Genomic DNA, 20934 nt, shown 5'->3' on the forward strand with positions numbered 1-20934 from the left:
CGCGTGGGGTTTTGGACCTGGTTAAAGAAAACTGGGAGGATGGTCCAAGCCCCAGTAAAAATGAGGTTCAGCACGTCTTGGAGCTGAGAGCCAAACTCCATACACTGGGGAGGCTGTCACGGGAGAATTTGCTCTCAGCCCAGGAGCGGCAACAACGGCTGTACAACAGAGGAGCCAGGCTGAGTGGTTGCAGCCACTCCAACCTGCCACAGCTTGTCTTGCCGTTTCCTCCATGTTTTGACCCCAGAGCACAGATGGGACATTTAACTGTGTTTTGTTGTACTGCATTATATCATTTAGGTACGTTTTGCTGATCTTGTCAGTTGTGGTTGCATGGTGAAATTTGGTGCTTGTGATCCGACCAGCTCTATAGGTGTGCCACTCATTTGACTTTGGCTGTTGCCGTGTCACAAATTCCAGTTTCTCACATTGATGAGGTTGTAGTGTAGTTTTTAGTTTGTGAAATGTTTCCTCACATTTCACCTGCATTTCCTGTGGTGAGAGTTCCCTGAGTTTTGCATCAAATAAAGCAGTCAAGGGCTCAGGTAAGTCTGGATGCTCCTCTGAATCAGTGTCAGACGATGCAGTGTCGGTGTCACTATTTTCCAGGCTTGTCAGCACTGCAACACCTGGGTCCACATCCCGCAGTTCCCGGATGTCATCATCTGTCAACACTGATAGTAGAGCAACAAAAAGACACAATTAGTGTGCTGCATAATGTTCACATTTTAAGAATACTGACTGAATTATTCTAAAACCAGATCAGTTAAGCTGTAGTTAACAAACAATCTAATTTCTAGAATCAGTAATCTGAAGACAAAAGGACAGACCTATTCAAACTAACATAACAAATGATACTGAAACTATTCAAACTGTATGTTTATGAAAAGTAATGATGTCAGGTTGGTGTGTAGGCCTTTTCATCTCTGCATCACCAAGTAACACCTTTCTTAGGCTACATTATGATGTCAAAACACTGATGAGAAATCCTGAGAATTAATTAAATGCACTATGGCAAAAGGAAACTTATCTAGGCTCTGTCAACTATTACATGCCTCTGGGTGTGATACTATTCTTTCTAGCAGATGTTGAAGCTGCTGGAGGTTTCCTGCCTAGCCTCTTTGGTTTGTGGAAGCTGATTTCCCTCAATGGAGCTGGTCTGACTTCTTTCCTGCTGATGTCTTTCCATATGCACTCTCCAGAAGTAACCGCTGCTTTCTCTGTCCTTCCCATCCTAACATAAAGCTCAACTTTGAATAATATTGCAGCTGCATGGCTGCAGCATGACCCAAGCCTGAAATTTCACAAAAACATAATAAAATGAACCTGAAAATGTTAGTTTCAAACCCTGGTTATGAGAAAGTTACAGGGCAAGGCATATAATTTTTGATATGGAAAGAAAGGTAATAGCCAGCTTAAAGGACAGTATCACAGAAGCATAATTCATATTTGCATAACAACTACGTATATCATAGAGCTCTGAACTGTTATCTACAAGCCCACAACACCAAAAAATAGGCTACTTACCCCGCCATACAGGTGCAATTCGCTGTGAGGACGTAGTTTTCTCGTTTGTTGATTATAACCCACGCTTCATACATCGTTGTCTTGTGTCCTTGTCTTTGACTAAGTAGAATTTCTGATCTCAAAAGTCTATGTCATGGTATTTGACGTTCTGTACATGACCACAGAGAACGTATTCATAAGCATCCAGTGATTTATAGGCTCGTAATTTCTCTCTGGTGTACACGCTTGGTTTCTCAATTAAATAGGTAAATATATCTGGCCACTGTACATTTGGCCACTTGCTAACGTCTTCAACCCACTCATTAATAGAACACGGATCTGGAAGTCGGACACCATTTGTCAAAGTCAACTTGTTAAGGTAACATTCGCGATCTTTAGTTGATAATCCCCTTGCATAGCTTGACAAGCTGTTCTACTCCGCCATACTTCCGTTGCCAAAATGTGCGCTCATACGTTCTACGTCATCATTGTGTACAAACACAATGTTTGAAGTGTTGAACAATCCCATTGTTACATTCCGGTTAGCCGTGTTAGCCGCGTTAGCCAGTTAGCCGCGCTACAGCCTGCAGTCTGTCTTGCTTCTGTCGTATGATGGATGATGGATGGATGGATGATGGATGGATGATGGATGGATGGATGGATGATGGATGGATGATGGATGGATGGATGATGGATGGATGATGGATGGATGGATGATGGATGGATGGAGGGATGGATGGATGATGGATGGATGATGGATGGATGGAGGGATGATGGATGGATGATGGATGGATGGATGGATGGATGGAGGGATGATGGATGGATGATGGATGGATGGATGGATGGATGATGGATGGATGATGGATGGATGATGGATGGATGGAGGGATGATGGATGGATGATGGAAGGATGGATGATGGATGGATGGATGGATGATGGATGGATGGAGGGATGGATGGATGATGGATGGATGGATGGATGATGGATGGATGGAGGGATGGCTGGATGATGGATGATGGATGGATGATGATGGATGGATGATGGAGGGATGGATGATGGATGGATGGATGGATGATGGATGGATGGATGGATGGATGATGGATGGATGATGGATGATGGATGATGGATGGATGGATGGATGATGGATGGATGATGGATGGATGGATGGATGGATGATGGATGGATGTATGGATGCTGGATGGATGGATGATGGAAGGATGGATGATGGATGGATGGATGATGGAGGGATGGATGGATGATGGATGGATGATGGATGGATGGAGGGATGGATGGATGGATGATGGATGGATGGATGGATGATGGATGGATGGAGGGATTTCTGGATGATGGATGGATGATGGATGGATGGATGATGGATGGATGGATGATTGATGGATGGATGATGGATGGATGGATGATGGATGGATGATGGATGGATGGATGATGGATGGATGGATGGATGATGGACGGATGGATGATGGATGGATGGATGATGGATGGATGATGGATGGATGGATGATGGATGGATGATGGATGGATGGATGATGGATGGATGGATGGATGGATGATGGATGGATGGATGGATGATGGATGGATGATGGATGGATGGATGATGGAAGGATGGAGGGATGATGGATGGATGGATGGATGGATGGATGATGGAGGGATGGATGGAGGGATGGAGGGATGGATGATGGATGGATGATGGAGGGATGGATGGAGGGATGGATGATGGATGGATGATTGATGGAGGGATGGATGGATGGAGGGATGGATGGATGGATGGATGGATGATGGATGGATGGATGGATGATGGATGGATGATGGATGGATGGATGATGGAAGGATGGAGGGATGATGGATGGATGGATGGATGGATGGATGATGGAGGGATGGATGGAGGGATGGATGATGGATGGATGGAGGGATGGATGGATGGATGATGGATGGATGGAGGGATGGATGGAGGGATGATGGATGGATGGATGATGGATGGATGGAGGGATGGATGATGGATGGATGATGGAGGGATGGATGGAGGGATGGATGATGGATGGATGATTGATGGAGGGATGGATGGATGGAGGGATGGATGGATGGAGGGATGGATGATGGATGGATGATTGATGGATGGATGGATGGATGGAGGGATGATGGAGGGATGATGGAGGGATGGAAGGAAGAGGAGGAGGAAGAAGAGGAGGAAGAAGAGGAAGAGGAGGAGGAGGAGTAAGAGGATGATGAAGGTCAGGGTTCAGATTTCTCCATTTTCCAGGTTATACTATGAAGTCTGTACTGAATGGGTCATGTGACCAGTTCTGGGTCAGCCTAATCAGTCAACAGCTGAGCTCCGGTTGCCGGGCAACAAAACCTTAAAAAAAAGCTTACTACTGTATACAGAGAATATACAGAGATTTTTGGTTTTGACAAGCCTGAAATAACTTCACCTTGTAATCAAACCGTAGCTCTTAGCAGAAAAACGAAAACATTTTGAGAAACAGAGAACCTACCAGATTATCTAAATGTTATTTTCATACAGATATTCCTTAAAATGTGTTAGTAACGGCAATTCGAAAACAAAAGTGAGATTTTTTTTAAGAAAACTTCATTTAACATGGGAGTGAATGGAGAGCGATACAGGATTTGGCGTGTCTGTTGGGCCCCCCGTTAAAATTGTGTGCACACCCAGCCTGTCAAAGTCACATTTTATGAATCTCAACATCTATGTCTAAATTCTGACCAAAAATTATCTTTCTAGCTTTTACGGTTTGCCCGTGAGCTCGAGTTACAAATAAAAATTATGATCATTTTTCGAAAGTCTCTCCACTCTAATGAATTCGAACCGCACTGAAGATTTGACAAAAAAGTGATTTCCAGTCCTCGCTTGAGCGCTCATATCTTGAAAAGTGTACATTTTAGGAAAAAACTGTTCCAGGTTCAGAGAGAGAAGACAAGTTTTCCTCCGTTTTGAAGTTTGAATGACATTTCTACGTGCAACTATGAGGAAGATACGTGACTGAGAAAAAAGGTGAATTTCGTCTTTTTTCTCCCATCCGCTTTGAATGGCGCCATAGGAATACATGGGAGAATGATCTCCCCATTAGTTTGGAAATTTGGAAATGTTTTTGCACTTCGTGCAAAAACTATTTGTGCCATCCCTCTGAAAATCCACAGGACTGTAGTTAAATTCAGGGCCTACAACTTTCTAATTTGGTTCAGAATTTTTCGAGTAACGGTGTGCGAGTGGTGAGGCCCCAAAGTTCACGCAATGCATTCCGGATGGGGCAAAAAGCGCACGTTTGTGCACGTTGCGCAAAAACGTGCACGTCAATCGCTTATAAAAGTCATAGCACACGATTCCCGCTTAAGGCGCACGTTTCTACGTTTTTACTTTTTGCGTTTTCTCAAAGCTCTAGGAGGAGTAGCGAACCGAAAGTTGTCCGGAAGATGAGGAATAATAAACCCGCAGAATAACAATAGTGCCTCTGGCCTCCGGCCAGAGGCCAACTCCTCCTTGCTATTGCATAGCTTTGGAGGAGTCGTGCCTCTGGCCGGGGGCCGTGGCACTAATAATTAAGTATGAATCAAGTAAAAATAATGTATGTGGTCTATAAGGAAATTGAACAGCAAATTATGTTTTCCATACATGTTTCATATAATCTTTGTAGTTTTTAATTGTATGTCAGTTTTCAAGACATATGCTTTTCATATATGGAAACATAACATTATATGCAGGTTTTCTGTATGTAAAGTGTACAAAATTTGCAAGGGAATTATGCTTTTTTAAGGTTTTATATAAGTTTGTTATATGTCATCTAATTAAAATGACTAAAACCAGTATAAAAAAACCTATATGAGTATGTAGCATTACATATAAGTTTTTTATATGTTATGGGATATAATGTCATCGTAAACTATATTTTCTTTATATTTTTTCTACAATAATTCTTATATATTAGTCTATGAAACTAAAATACATACTTTTTATGTATGAATTTATACAAAATCATACATGTGTCCATAGCCAAAAACATATAAATCACATATTGAAGTGACACGACTTCATTTGACACTATACTGACACTGAAATAGGATCAAACTAAATTACAAACTAGCACAGACTGCCTGGTCAGCATCTAGAACAACTCATTTATACCATTACAATTCCCTTCCAGTTACATAAATACAATCTGTAAATTCAGTCTTTCAATATCTGTAATACTGAAAAACATGGCTGTTAGACAAACTTTTGAATTTAACAGACTTTATTAGCAGCGAACAATTATTACAGTGAAAACAATCTCCCCGTAATGGGTAACACCTGACTACAAATCAGTGTGACATAATAACAACAAAGAACTTAACTTCCAGGGGGATAATATTGATTGAGTTGCATCAGCACTGTACAGCAGGATAGTAAAACCATATCCCAAAACCCAGCATGTAGTGTGCTTCAGCTTGTCACCAGTTCTATAGATGCAAAACAATTATCTATGAGACGAACTTGTTAGGTTGCTTTGAAACAGAAAAAGCCTACTAAATATGTGCCACACAACTCCAATTGCAGCATAATCACTTAACATCAGTTAACTAATATTTAGCGTTGTTTAAGAAAAAAAACCAAAACACTGAGTTATCCACCTGGAAGTATGAACAATGTCTTTGTTTACAACAATCTGATTTGTTGTACTGAAATTACACAAAACAAGCAGATTAAGAACAATTTAAGATGATGCTGTGGACACAGCAACATTTCTACTTTTGGTCCGGAGCTCTGTGATCTTGGGGTTGATTGTGGTTCCGATGCTGGAGAGCTGGGTCCCAGGCCACCTCTCAAGAGTTGCACCTACATATGAACATACACACACACAAATACCATCTTAGTGCAATTGGTAGTCTGAGGAAGGAAGGAAGGAAGGAAGGAAGGAAGGAAGGAAGGAAGGAAGGAAGGAAGGAAGGAAGGAAGGAAGGAAGGAAGGAAGGAAGGAAGGAAGGAAGGAAGGAAGGAAGGAAGGAAGGAAGGAAGGAAGGAAGGAAGGAAGGAAGGAAGGAAGGAAGGAAGGAAGGAAGGAAGGAAGGAAGGAAGGAAGGAAGGAAGGAAGGAAGGAAGGAAGGAAGGAAGGAAGGAAGGAAGGAAGGAAGGAAGGAAGGAAGGAAGGAAGGAAGGAAGGAAGGAAGGAAGGAAGGAAGGAAGGAAGGAAGGAAGGAAGGAAGGAAGGAAGGAAGGAAGGAAGGAAGGAAGGAAGGAAGGAAGGAAGGAAGGAAGGAAGGAAGGAAGGAAGGAAGGAAGGAAGGAAGGAAGGAAGGAAGGAAGGAAGGAAGGAAGGAAGGAAGGAAGGAAGGAAGGAAGGAAGGAAGGAAGGAAGGAAGGAAGGAAGGAAGGAAGGAAGGAAGGAAGGAAGGAAGGAAGGAAGGAAGGAAGGAAGGAAGGAAGGAAGGAAGGAAGGAAGGAAGGAAGGAAGGAAGGAAGGAAGGAAGGAAGGAAGGAAGGAAGGAAGGAAGGAAGGAAGGATGGATGGATGGATGGATGGATGGATGGATGGATGGATGGATCATTATATAATAATGTTAAATAGTGCCAGACTCTCTTGGTAGCAGTTCTATAGTAGCGTATGAAAGATAAATGGAGAGGCTCACTGAAAAGAAAGATATCACACTATATGACCTTTGATGAAGAAATGCCTTTATCACATGAAAGAATATACTTCAGACTAGAAAATGCTTATTGATTTATCTATACGTGTCCATTTGTTTATTTGCCATTGGACATCGAAGATACTCCAAAGGCACTTAAAACAGCAGAGAAAGGGGTAGCTTGCAATGGCATTTCATGATTAGATCAATATTACACTTATATATGATCTATAATAAAAGGAAGATCAGACAATATTCTATGAATTATGTTCTTCCATTTGGTAGCGGCATTTCTTCATTAACGGTTATACGACAGATATGTTGGATAGATATGTTCTCTATGCATCTCCCATAGAATTCAACTCAACTGTTACTAAAGTGTGGCACTGCAGAATGTTGGTATGATGACACTTCTTTTAGGTTCCTTGTTTGAAATCATGAGATACAAAAAAGCATGGACTACTGACAAAACACATAACATAAAAAGCTGAAAACGTACTGTAAATGGCATCCAATTTATTTTTGTCCAGTGGTAGACGAGCATCTCCTCCGCCTCGTTTGCCCCCTCAAAGATTGATCACCAGCAGTATCTCCAGTGGGAAGACTGCTGTGCGCAGATGCCTCACAAATACTGTAGCTGAATTTGCATTGAGGGCATAAGTCCACGCCAGTTTCTCAACCATGACTCCAGTCCCAGGATGGATCTCCACCTGTTTAAACAAAGAGACAAGGTGAGCATTTAGGGATCAAATACGAATGTTTTTTTCCGCCCAAGACACTTTAGACATAAAAGCAAATTAGATCAGTCATACTCATTAAAGATATTCTGACAAGCAGTAGACCTAATTTATGCACTGTATTTATGAATCTTTGAATCTTTATTTCGGCTTTTTGCAGAACAAGATGAAAAGGAAGAAAAAAAACATTTCTTTTGCCGAAAAGGTGTAGGCTGAAGCCGTAGCTTATAGTGCCTACCCTTTTTTCTTATGATCAGCAAATATATGAGACATTAGCTTTTACTCAGTGAAAACAAACAATACATAAAGAAGAAAAAAATAAGTAAGACAAAATATAAAATTGACATTTCACATCCTAGAATGTTTTTGATAGTATACTTTATAATTATAGTGTTTTATATTTATTTACAATATTTTCTTTAAACAATTTCTTAAACTTGACGATAGAGCGACACATTTTTAGGTTGTTATTACAACTATTCCAAATTTCTCTAGCCTTAACTGATGTACATCTCTTTTTAATATTAGTTCTTGCTGTCGTCATCTCAAACATGAGTTTCCCCCTCAGGTCATAGCGGGTTTCTTTTATCTGGAACAGATATTGTACCCTTATAAATAATTATTTATTCTTAAAAAAAAAAAAATCACCTTAGAAGACCGGGAGTCCGTCAGGGATGGAGTAACAGACTCAGACATGGAACTGGGCGGGGTAGATCTGGGGAGGGATGGCGATGAATTTGCTGATGAAGAATAGGAACTTTGGGGGGGCAGCAGTGGTGTGGTAAGGTCCAACCTGGATCTCTTAGGAGGCACAGCCGAATCAATGATATTCTTCATGGTCCGTAGGATTTCTGGCACATCTGTACACAGTACATCAGAAACAAACAAAACAAACAAACAAAAAGGCTATCATTATTCTTCTTCAATACAAAGTAAAGTACACTATAATACAGTAAATACAGTGTGAAGTGATTTAGAAAAAAATGTATTAGTTAACAAATGGTTTAATGAGTGATATGAATGTGTTAGCTGAATTAGCTGAATTGAGCGGAATCCCTTCCTGATTAATGTCATGTGTTAAACTATAACTATTTAACGCTGTGAAAAAAGTTTTGCAGCCAACTCAAATGAAATTCATGTTATATTTCAGAGCCATATCTTACCCAAGATGAAACAAACCACACTCATATTAAACAGTGTTTCATGTCCTCTGTAATAGTTAGTGACCACATAGTGAATACAAAACATCTTTCAATTAATGCAGACAGTCTGATATCTATAATATCAAAGTATAAAAGACACAAGTCGTACCTGACGAGTTTCTGGGCTCAAAATCCATCCCATTCCAGTAAAACGCCCAAGCTGTGACAGGGATGTCCGTACCCAGTTCTTGTCCTCCTGGGTGACAGATATTTTTATTCCAGCTGAAATAATATTATGACGTGTTATGAGTGTATATTACCACCGTTTGATGAATGGGATTCATCTTCACATAATATAATAGCTTTTAACCACATAACGTTAAGTAAATAATTCAAAACAAGCAACAACATCAGACAGCATCATTTGCAAATTATTTACTAACCTTGTGTTGTGGATGGTGCCATCACAGACACTCGCTTAGCTGTGATTTCCGTCTTCGGCATCTTCGCCCTCTTCCACACACACTCGACATCGGTGCGGGACACATTTTTTTCTGTCCAAATCAGCAGAGCTGCCATATGGTGGCACTTGTCTCGCCCGATTGGGCACTGGCAGCTGCTGTATTTTACTGCCTGTCCCTCAACATGAACCTGACGTTACATTGAAAACATTTCAACTCTCTCACCCTAACACATCTTAGCCTAACAATACTTCTGTTGCTAGCCGGGGGCTGGCACATCATTATATTTCAACTTGCTTAACTTCACTAACACTCCAAAACATAGCTGATATAGGGACCTATAACGTTACTGACATATTAAGTTTTTCATCTTCGTTTACATCAAAAGTTGTAGCAGTCCTATCCGTTTTTTAGCATAACGTTATCATCTTTAGATGTCACTAACTAGATAGCTTACGGCTAATTTATAACTCACCTCAACCTTGTAAACTCTCTTTATCTGGAATGCCTGGGCGCTACCCTTTATTATTCCACCAGGCAGAACAGCCACACTGACCACTCTGTTGGAATTAAACGAGTTTAACCCTTTTTCACTCTCTCTGGTACCTCAGTGAAGAAAGAAGTGATCGTGAACAAGTTCACCGGGTCCGTCATTGTCGTTCGTTTTGTTTATCTGTCAGAGCGTCAGGACCCGGAAGTAGTATTTTGAAAGGGTGTGACGTCAGACTTAACAACCCCATACTGTATGTAGCGACGTGACGTCCGACGGCGTGACGTCACTGAACACCTGTTCGCGGCACGTTCCCATCACGTGTCCATTGTTTACAGAGGTGCGGTCTGGACACGTGCACAAACCTTTGATCTCACCGCCAGAGCGGTCACGTGGTTCATGTCAGCCCTGAAAGTTCCAGAACAAAACTGCTGTCATAAAAAACAACAATTCAATAGAAGATAATACAACAAAACAAAGAATTTCATACTTTAAAGGTATTGTGACATGAAAAACACATTTTTCTTGATTTTTTTGTGTTTTGTTGGGTGTCTTGACATCAATTACACCCAAAAAACAACAAACTTTTAACATTCAGTGTATTGTGTGCTTTCTGGGATTTTCCGCATAACCATGCAAAAACGGCGCATGTGGTTTGGTGGCGGATCGTGACGTAAAGGGCCGCTAAATCACCGCCCCCTCCACCTAGCTCCCTGCCTCCTCTCCTCTCCAGCGCACCATAAAGGCTGATTTATGGTTCCGCGTTAAATCGACGCAGAGCCTACGGCGTAGGGTTACGCGGCGACGCGCACCGTACGCTGAACCCTACGGCGTAGGCTCTGCGTCGATTTAACGCGGAACCATAAATCAGGCTTAACACGGAGCTGTTTAGAACCTCTTCTGTTCTCATCACCGGAGGACAACTGCTAAGAAGACCCACGGCCACTGACTGGACTTAAGATAAGGGGACACTGCTGCTTGCCTTTATTTTTATGATTGTTTGCTGTGGACTGCTTTGCCGTGCTGCTTTTCCGTGCATGCTTCGCCTATCGCTCCCGGCTTAACTCTCCGACGCCGCTGTTAGAAGTCCGTGGGACCAGAGGACTCGACTTCCAGTCAAGTCCTCTGGTCCCACGGACTTCATCCCCGGGCTGTAGTCGCCCTGTCTGGGCTGTGTTTGTGGTTCGGTGTGCGCGCTGTGTGAGGAGACGCCGGCAGAAGCGTGTAGCAGGAGGAGGAGGTTGGGAGGAGGAGCGGCGCAATGATTGACAGGAAAGGGGGAAAAGGACCCGTTTTTCACGGCACAAAAAAACACTGTAATAAAAAGCCAGGAATGGAGTACTGGAGTGAATTTTTTCTTGTTACACTCTTTTAGACACATTTGAGGGATGTTGGCCAAGACTTTTAATAGTGTTAAAAGCATGTTAAAAATGATGTCACAATACCTTTAACACTTGATATCTTAATTTACATGTGCAAAAAGGAGTAGGAAGAAGTGTAAACTTATTTAATCCTACCCCCATTCACTAATCATTTAACCCGTATTTATAAATACTCACACACTGTACTCACATTGCTAAATAACATTATTATTATTATTATTATTATTATTATTATTATTATTATTATTATTATTATTATATACTGTAATTATAGACACATACCTATACATACATACACATAGTTGAATATTTCTATATATTTGTACACACATGCCCATATAAATATTTATATAAATATACGTATTTACACTATACTGTCTCTATTACCTGTGATCATGCATAATTCAGATTGGGCTTGTCTGGGGTATGTAGACATGGGTATGGATATGTGTGTGTAGGTGTATGTATATATATGTGTGTATATGTGTGTGTGTACGTACTGTACATGCGTATGTGTGTATATATATGTGTATATATACATATGTATATATTAAATACAATTAGTGGAGATACGGTAGAGCAATGTGCAATTTGATTATGCACTTTATATTAACGACGGGTTTTGTGCAATATGTATACTCCATTTTGGTTCCCGTGCAATATAATTTATCTCCTCGCACTAAGCACTTTAAAATATAAACACAACATATATCCACTATAACTGTACTCTACTGTTTAGACTCGTTTACACACTGGTCGTTGGTCTCCTGTTTTTATTCTTTGTACTAAGTTTCGTGTTGTGTTGTGGTATTATGTGTTTCTGTCTTTGTTTTTTCTTATTCCTTGTACTGATTTTCGTGTTGTGTTGTGGTATTATGTGTTTCTGTCTTTGTTTTTTCTGATTCGTTTATGTTCATGTTACCATCAACCTGCCAGGGGACTACAGATGGAAATTAGCCTTAGGCTATAATCTGGCATATTTACATGTGAATGTTCATTAATATGCACTGTCCCATTTTAAATAAATAAATTAAAAAAAAAAATTAAAATTAACTGCATCTGCTCTATATTTATGTATATATCTACTTACACACACACACACACACACACACACACACACATACGCATACATACACATATAATTAGCTGTCCATTTCTGAACATAAATATAAACAAATCTACCCATTCACCCAATAGTGTAATAGTGTCAATAGTGTCAATATATAAGACAACCATGTATATAATATAATATAACCTAACCCAATATATAAATATATAAGGCAACCATGATTATTAGGGCCCGAGCACCTTCAGTGCGAAGGCCCTATTGTATCTGTAGGAATTCTTCGCGTTATTATTATTATTATTATTATTATTTTTCTGACGAAAGGAGGGCCTTTTTGCCCCCCTAAACGTGCCCAAAAAGTCACCAAATTTTGCACCCTAGTCAGGCCTGGCGAAAAATTTGATATTTAATGGTTTGCATTAATGGGCGTGGCAAAATGGCTCAACAGCGCCCCCTTGAAAACTTTGTGCCTCAAGCCCCACGATACGGTTTGACGTACATGCACGAAAATCGGTACACACCTGTATCATGGCGCAACTGAAAGAAAAGTCTCTTGGCGTCATGCCCGAAACCGAACAGGAAGTCGGCCATTTTGAATTAGTCGTGTCATTTTGGCGAAATTTATGCCATTCCTTCGAAAGTTAATTCAGCCCGAACCGTAACGTGCCCCCAAGTGTGTTATACATCAAAATGTGCGTCTCCATCCTGCGACTACACGCATTACTTTTCTCTTTCAAAAGCGTTACCGTGGCGGCGCTAGACGCCAAAAAGCGCGCCCACCCTTCATCTGATTGGTTCGACAGAAAAAACTTTGTGCCTCAAGCCCCATAATACGGTTTGACGTACATGAATGAAAATCGGTACACTCCTGTATTATGTCGCAACTAAAAGAAAAGTCTCTTGGCGCCATGGCCGAAACCGAACAGGAAGTCGGCCATTTTGAACATTCTGAATTAATTGCGTAATTTTGGAGCAATATATGCCATTCCTTCGAGAGTTAATTCAGCCCGAACCGTATCGTGAACCCAGATGTGTTATACATCAAAATGTGCGTCTCCATCCTGCGACTACACGCATTACTTTTCTCTTTGAAAAGTGTTACCGTGGCGACGCTAGACACCAACAAGCGCACCCCCCCTTCATCTGATTGGTCCATATTTGATAGTTCCCCAAAAGGCACCAAATTTGGCACGCAAGCCAGGCCTGGAGATAAATTTGATATTTCATGGTTTGCATTAATGGGCGTGGCAAAATGGCTCAACAGCGCCCCCCGGAAAACTTTGTGCCTCAAGCCCCACAATACGGTTTGACGTACATGCACGAGAATCGCTACACACCTGTATCATGGCACAACTTAAAGAAAAGTCTCTTGGAGCCATGGCCGAAACCGAACAGGATGTCGGCCATTTTGAATAAATTGTGTAATTTTGGCTAAATTTATGCCATTCCTTCGGCAGTTAATTCAGCCCGAACCGTAACGTGCACCCAGGTGTGTTATACATCAAAATGTGCGTCTACATCCTGCGACGCCACGCATTACTTTTCTCTTTCAAAAGTGTTACCGTGGCGACGCTAGACGCCAAAAGGCGCGCCCCCCCCTTCATGTGATTGGTCCATATTTGATAGTTCTCCAAAAGTCACCAAATTTTGCATGCAAGACAGACTTGGCGATAAATTTGATATTTCTTGGTTTGCATTAATGGGCGTGGCCTAACGGCTCAACAGCCCCCCCTAGAATACTTTTATCTGCCATAACTTTTGAATGGTTTGACATAGGAAGTCGTGGGTGGTGTCATGGGATTCTGTAATGAGTCCTTAAGCTTAGTTGGCCTTAATTAGCCCCGCCCCTTCTTCTGATTGGTTGTCCCGATTTTCTGCTATAACTTTTGAATGGTTTGACATAGAGAGTCGTGGGTGGTGTCATCAGATTCTTTATGGAGTCCTTGAACTTCATTGGCCTGAATTAGCCCCGCGCCTTCTTCTGATTGGTTGTCCTTTTTTTATAATAAAATTGCCGCGAGCCGCCAGTCGCTCTCGCGCTGACTCCCGCTTCCTGATTCAAACGTCTGCCGGCCCCGCCCCCTGACCAATCAGTGGCGAGTAGGGTGATGGCGGCCCCGCCCCCCGACCAATCAGTGGCGAGTAGGGTGATGACGGCCCCGCCCCCCGACCAATCAGTGGCGAGTAGGGTGATGACGGCCCCGCCCCCCGACCAATCAGCTCCCTGTAATGTGGTGACTTCAGAAATATTCCCGGCTCAGCCCGGTTACAACCTTGGCAGAATGGTTACAAAAAAAGTAATAATTTAAATAGTAGGGTTTTACTAATATTTATAACTTACAAATATTTAAAAAATTAGGAAAAAAAAGTTCCAGACAGTTTATCGCTATGTTGGTCTGTCCTAACCCAGTAGGTCAAATAAAAGGATAAGCTGAGACTTAGCTCAGCCAGATTATTGCGGTCTTTGCTGCCAGAGGTCGAGAGTTCAAGCCTGGCTTGATATGCCAAAATTTTTGTCAGCAATTTTTGTGTTTTTTTTACATCAAAATGTTCGTCTCTGTCCTGTGACGACGCACATTACTTTTCTCTTTCCCCTTCTTCTGATTGGTTGTCCCGATTTTCTGCCATAACTTTTGAATTTGAGTGGAGTTTGCGCGCGCAGCTCCCGCGGGGGGAGGGGCTGATGTTCAGCGCGGCCGCCATCTTGGTCGAGGCGCCGCATTGACTGCCTGAGAACGTCGGGCGTGGCCGCCATCTTGGATCGGTATCGCTTTAACTCTAGAGCGTTCACTTCTATTGTGGAAGGAGGTGTCTGCATAAGTAAAATAACTATAACTCACTTGATTTTCAACCGATTTTCACGCGGTTTGCTTTGTTACAAACGGCAGACATGTAGCTATGATACAGGATGCTTGATGTACGTTAAATATGCAAGCTTTCATGCTAAAATACGTTCTGCAGGTAGTCACACTTCAGGTATACACACACACACACACACACACACACACACACACACACACACACACACACACACACACACTATATATATATATATATATATATATATATATATATATATATATATATATATATATATATATATATATACACACACACACACACACACAATATACACAATACAAAATACAGTATAGCATATTAATGAATGTATTAATATATTTGAATAACAGACATAACAAGCTTAAAAACAAAAAACATAACGGATGACAGCATACAATTGTCATAATGGAGAAAAAAAAGAAACATTTGGAAGGAGTGTGTGTGTGAGGAATTGTATATTAGTGTTATAAATTGAAATTATATAATAATGCAATCGCTATGATATATCATTTTACAATATAATACAGTCAAAAATATATGAAATGAAGCAACATACAATGCAATAATACAATATGCTATATTACTGGGTACGCTAATATGAAATAACAACATGTAATATAATATGGTATAATAGATTAATATAATATCATACATTCTGGACCATGAGATACAGCTGTACTGTATGATCGTCGTTCATTTGAGTGATCTGATTTTTTTTTTCATGGTTTGCATTAATGGGCGTGTCCTCACGGCTCAACAGCGCCCCCTAGAATACTTTTTTCTGCCATAACTTTTGAAAGGTTTGACATAGAGAGTCGTGGGTGGTGTCATGGGACTCGGCATTGAGTCCTTGACCATAATTGGTGACAATTAGCCCAGTCCCTTTTTCTGATTGGTTGTCCCTATTTTCTGCTATAACTTTTGAATGTTTTGACATAGAGAGTCGTGGGTGGTGTCATGGGACTCTGTAATGAGTCCTTGATCTTCTTTGCCCTGAATTAGCCCCGCCCCTTCTTCTGACTGGTCGTCCCTTTTTTCTGCTATAACTTTTGAAGGGTTTGACATAGGAAGTCGTGGGTGGTGTCATTTCTGATATGCTTATGGGGGGCGGTTGACGTGAGTGCGAGGGCCCGTTCATTGCTGCTTGCAGCTTTAATTTGTATTTGTATTTTCTTTTTAAAGGAAAAGAACCAGGGACAGTACATAATAATAATAACATTTTCATGTAAATATGCTAGATTATAGCCAGTGGCTAATTTGGATCTTTAGTCCCTGGGGCAGGTTGATGTAAAAGACACGCATACATTACATACAGTCCAAGAAATGATGACACACAGCAGTAAAATACACTAATAAATACACAATAGAAGAAAATACAATAAAATACACTAAGATTTAAGAGAAAACATACAATAAAATACTCTAAGATGTAATATAAGTGCAGACTTGATTGTCTAGAAGCTTGTTCTTAAGTGTTTAATGAAGCAGGTGAGGGTGGGTACAGTATGTCTCGTATGACATTTGGTCCTGTGTTCCATGTATGAGACGCTCGGTATGAAAACGCTGACTGCCCAAAAGCACTTTTTCTGAATGGGACAATACAGTCACCTCTAGATCCTGCTCTGGTTAACCTGTTCATGTTTTTCTTTATAAATATATTTAATGGAGGTGGAGCCAGACCATGGATGATTTTTTATACAAGGATGCAATCTGAGTATTTAATTATATTGTCCCAACTCAAAAGTTCATATTTCTTCAAGATCGCACAATGGTGGTACGTATTGGACTTTTTATCTAGTTTTAAGTTTTTTATTCAACATTTATTTATTTATTTCAGGTTGAATTTTTTTATTTGATATTTATTTATTTCAAGTTGAAGTTTATTTATTATTTATGTATTTCAGGTTGAATTTTTTAATTTGATATTTTTTTATTTCAGGTTTAAGTTTATTTCTTATTTGTTTATTTCAGATTGAATTTTATGTTATTTTATTTGACTCATACAATCAAATTAGTGTATCTATACTTACACACATTTGTTATTATTAATAAAGGTTGTCGAGTTAAATGGTTTGTTATACCGTCATTTTGTACCTATGATACATTTGGGATGGGAACAGGTGAAACCAGCCTAGTTTGCAAAAGTGTGTTTTAACAGTTGGAAAAATGTACTGTAATCACAAAACTAAAATTACAAAAAAAAAAAAAAATGTATCTAGGGATATTAAATGTATTTGTTTTTGTTGTTTTTTTTTAAGCTGAGATCCCAGTCTTACCAGTGTCAGTGATTAGCCAGTTTAACATATAACAAGGAGAGGAATATTGCTAAGTGAAAAGTGTGCCGACAATAAAACACCTACAACCATCAAGTCAATCATCTGACAAACAGACTGTAGATTCCTAAACACTGACGTCTCGCATCTTTACATAACTAAAATAACATGATTTTATTGAATTGAATGTCGGATTCCGAAATGACTTGTCAGAAATTCAATAATCATCTCAAAAGTCAGACATTTACAGGGTGATTTTATTTAGCATATCATTTTCATTTGAAGTTCAAATGTCAAAATAGGAACTAACTAATAGCACAGGACAATGGCAGCACATATACAGGACTGTCTCAGAAAATTTGAATATTGTGATAAAGTTCTTTATTTTCTGTAATGCAATTAAAAAAAAACTAAAATGTCATAGATTCTGGATTCATTACAAATCAACTGAAATATTGCAAGCCTTTTATTATTTTAATATTGCTGATCATGGCTTACAGTTTAAGATTAAGATTCCCAGAATATTATAATTTTTTGAGATATGATATTTGAGTTTTCTTAAGCTGTAAGCCATGATCAGCAATATTAAAATAATAAAAGGCTTGCAATAGTTGATTTGTAATGAATCCAGAATGCATGACATTTTTGTTTTTGTAATTGCATTACAGAAAATCACAATATTCTAATTTTCTGAGACAGTCCTGTAATATGGCATTTCACAATCTAAGCTAGTTGTTCCCTGTGATAGTTGACCAAACTTAGAAACAGGCAGTTGGTAGTTGGATGTAACAAAAAAAAACAATATATAACAGCAAACTCTTTAATTGAACAAAAATAACTATGATTGATTAGTAAGATGTATGGATATATTTATTTGGGAGCCATCAGAATATAACAGAGCCCCACTACGGATCTTCTGAGCAAGAATAACGAAGAGACAGTCATTTATTTCCACAGTACTGAAAGTAGCATGAGCATTATACTGGGTTAATGCGAGTAATGCGTAAATACATATAACACACAAATGATTAACTCTGCATGGAAGCTGCTTTTGATTATTTAAAACACTTTGTATCAAAATCCTGAGTGTATTGCTGCATCATCTCAGCCGCTCCTCTAGGACTCCTCGTCCAGAGATTTCATGACGCTCTCCACCCAAGAACTATTTGGATCACCACAGATGTGACGGCCCTTTTTTGTCACCAAGCTAAAAACAATACATGCTTGTGTGAGTGTCTACTTTTTCCATAGAAATAACACAAAGTTTCAAATAGTGATATAAAGACATCAAAAATGTAATATGAGTAAAGCTGAACAAAATAAAGAGTAAGAGATCAGACAATAAAAATGTTTAACTGTGAACTTTTTTGAATGCCATTATTATTATTTATAATATAGTCGGTAGATTTTAAGATCTGTATATTTCATAGAACATTCATAACCTGTATCTCTATCCTCATCCATCCATCCATCCATCCGTCTAATGTAAATGTACTTATTTGTCCTAGGTAGCTGTATTGAACATGTTTTATTCGGGTTAAAACCTGATTGCGGTACTTACATGGCTCCTGTCTTGGAGCAGCGATGATCAGTCATGTGATATGTAGCAAAGATGCTTTTCTTAAGCCTTCTTGGATAGAACTTGAAGCAGCATTCATCAGGCCCAGTTCCATCTAAAGAGAGAAGCTTTGATTAATGCATCTTAATCTTGATAGATCCTGCTAAAGGAAGGCTGTAAAAGCCCGGCCTGAGTGAGTCTTACTGTTGGCGAGGGCCGTGTGCAGCAGAGCAGCTGCCAGGACGCAGAGCAGAAGGATGTGAGTGGTCCTCATGATGCTCGACCAAGCGGAGATGTAACACCACGGCTGCCGGGGTTTCTGCACACGAGATGTCTGGGTGTCGAGTTTAGGACGATCACTAACACACAAAAAATACAAGGTGACAAGGTCTCATTGGTGTTAAAGGAGGGGAGGGGGTGTGTGGTTTCAAAGGGACTAAATTTGCCTGTAACAGAAACTTTCCATTACATTGAAAAGGGTGATACATTGCAAAGAAAAAATCCACATGTGGTTAGACCAAAGGTGCTGCTCAAAGCACACACACACACACGCACATGCACACACCCACACACACACACACACATGCACACATGCACACACACACACACACAAAGTCCTGCTTCCAACTCTCAAGTCATAAAACAAAGATCAAAAACAGATGAAAGAATGCTACTTTTCAATAAATGAATAAATCACTTCTGCACAGTAGCTTGGAGGAATTTTAGTAGGTCCATCCGTACTGACCAAACAATTACTGTATTTTCACTTACTTTGTAGAAATAAATAAATAAAATAGAACATTAAGTTCTTCCAAGAAACCTTTTACATGTGATCTTTTGTAAATGCAGATCAGCAGCGGTGCATTTGTCTGCCGAACACAGCGATGTTGTTAAATGTTACAAGCCTCACAAGCTTTCCTGTCACAGCTGATGTGTTTGTGTCCTATTAACTATAGTGTTTACGTGTGATTTAATGTCTATTTGTGCTGACTAGTGCTGTGAACCAAATGGACCCTAAAGGAATATTAAAGTTCATATAAATTCTCCCTGAGAAGAGCATCGCTCATTTAGTCTTTTCTCTATTTTTGAAAAGCCTTTTAAAGATCGGTGGAGTCCAAATGCAGTAGAAACTATTTAGTCTTTTCCAGCCTGATATCCATCCTAGACATCCTTTCATAATCATCTTCATTTGTCCATTTATATCTGACACAACACACCAAAACTAGGCTCGTAGTTCTCAAGACCACTTTTTTGTGGTCTTGGTCTTGTTTCAGTTTCGGGTCTCTGGGTCTCTCCAGGTCTCGGACTCGGATCATTAAGATGCTGTTGCACCAAGGTGACAGAATCTGGTGATCAGCAGTTCTTCCTCTTGTTAATGTACAGTTTTGTAAACTATTTGTATTTTACAACAGCCTTGTTTGAATAAATATATGAATAATATTTGCATATCGTTGTGATTGATTAAGCATCAGGTCCAATTAAGTGATGCTGATATACGGTGTAATCTGATTACTATAATGGTAAATAATGCAATTTCAAGTTGATAATTGTATCTTTAATAATTAAAATTCAGGTTTCATCTCCAAATTAAGTCTAATTTAAATCAGTAACATTTACTATTCACTACTTTTCTGAGGTGGAGGGGGGTGTTGGAGCTGGTTATTCTGCTAGAGACTTTGGGACTAGTTAGTAGTCGTGTCAATCCTTAAAAGCACTGGAGTCAATCCTCCAATAGTGTAGAAATAGCAGTAGTGCAGTCGCCACACATATCTGATCTCAGCTGATGGAGGAAAAAATTTATAGAGAGTTCAACATCATCATCCACTTCTCTGTGTTATTGAGCT

The 20934-nt window shown here is 39.9% G+C and overlaps 1 protein-coding gene across 1 annotated transcript; it reads right to left on the reverse strand.

Annotated features, from left to right (window-relative positions):
* Positions 1–18443: 18443 nt before the first annotated feature.
* ccl36.1 (chemokine (C-C motif) ligand 36, duplicate 1) lies at positions 18444–19450 on the reverse strand. Its single transcript, XM_061709956.1, has 3 exons — positions 19295–19450; positions 19094–19205; positions 18444–18739 (listed from the first exon to the last, which is right to left on the reverse strand). Exons 1-3 carry the CDS (start codon positions 19362–19364, stop codon positions 18649–18651), a joined length of 273 nt encoding a protein of 90 aa, XP_061565940.1. The 5' UTR covers positions 19365–19450; the 3' UTR covers positions 18444–18648.
* Positions 19451–20934: the final 1484 nt, after the last annotated feature.

Source organism: Cololabis saira, chromosome 20, assembly GCF_033807715.1.
Source record: "Cololabis saira isolate AMF1-May2022 chromosome 20, fColSai1.1, whole genome shotgun sequence".
Classification (NCBI taxonomy): domain Eukaryota; kingdom Metazoa; phylum Chordata; class Actinopteri; order Beloniformes; family Belonidae; genus Cololabis; species Cololabis saira.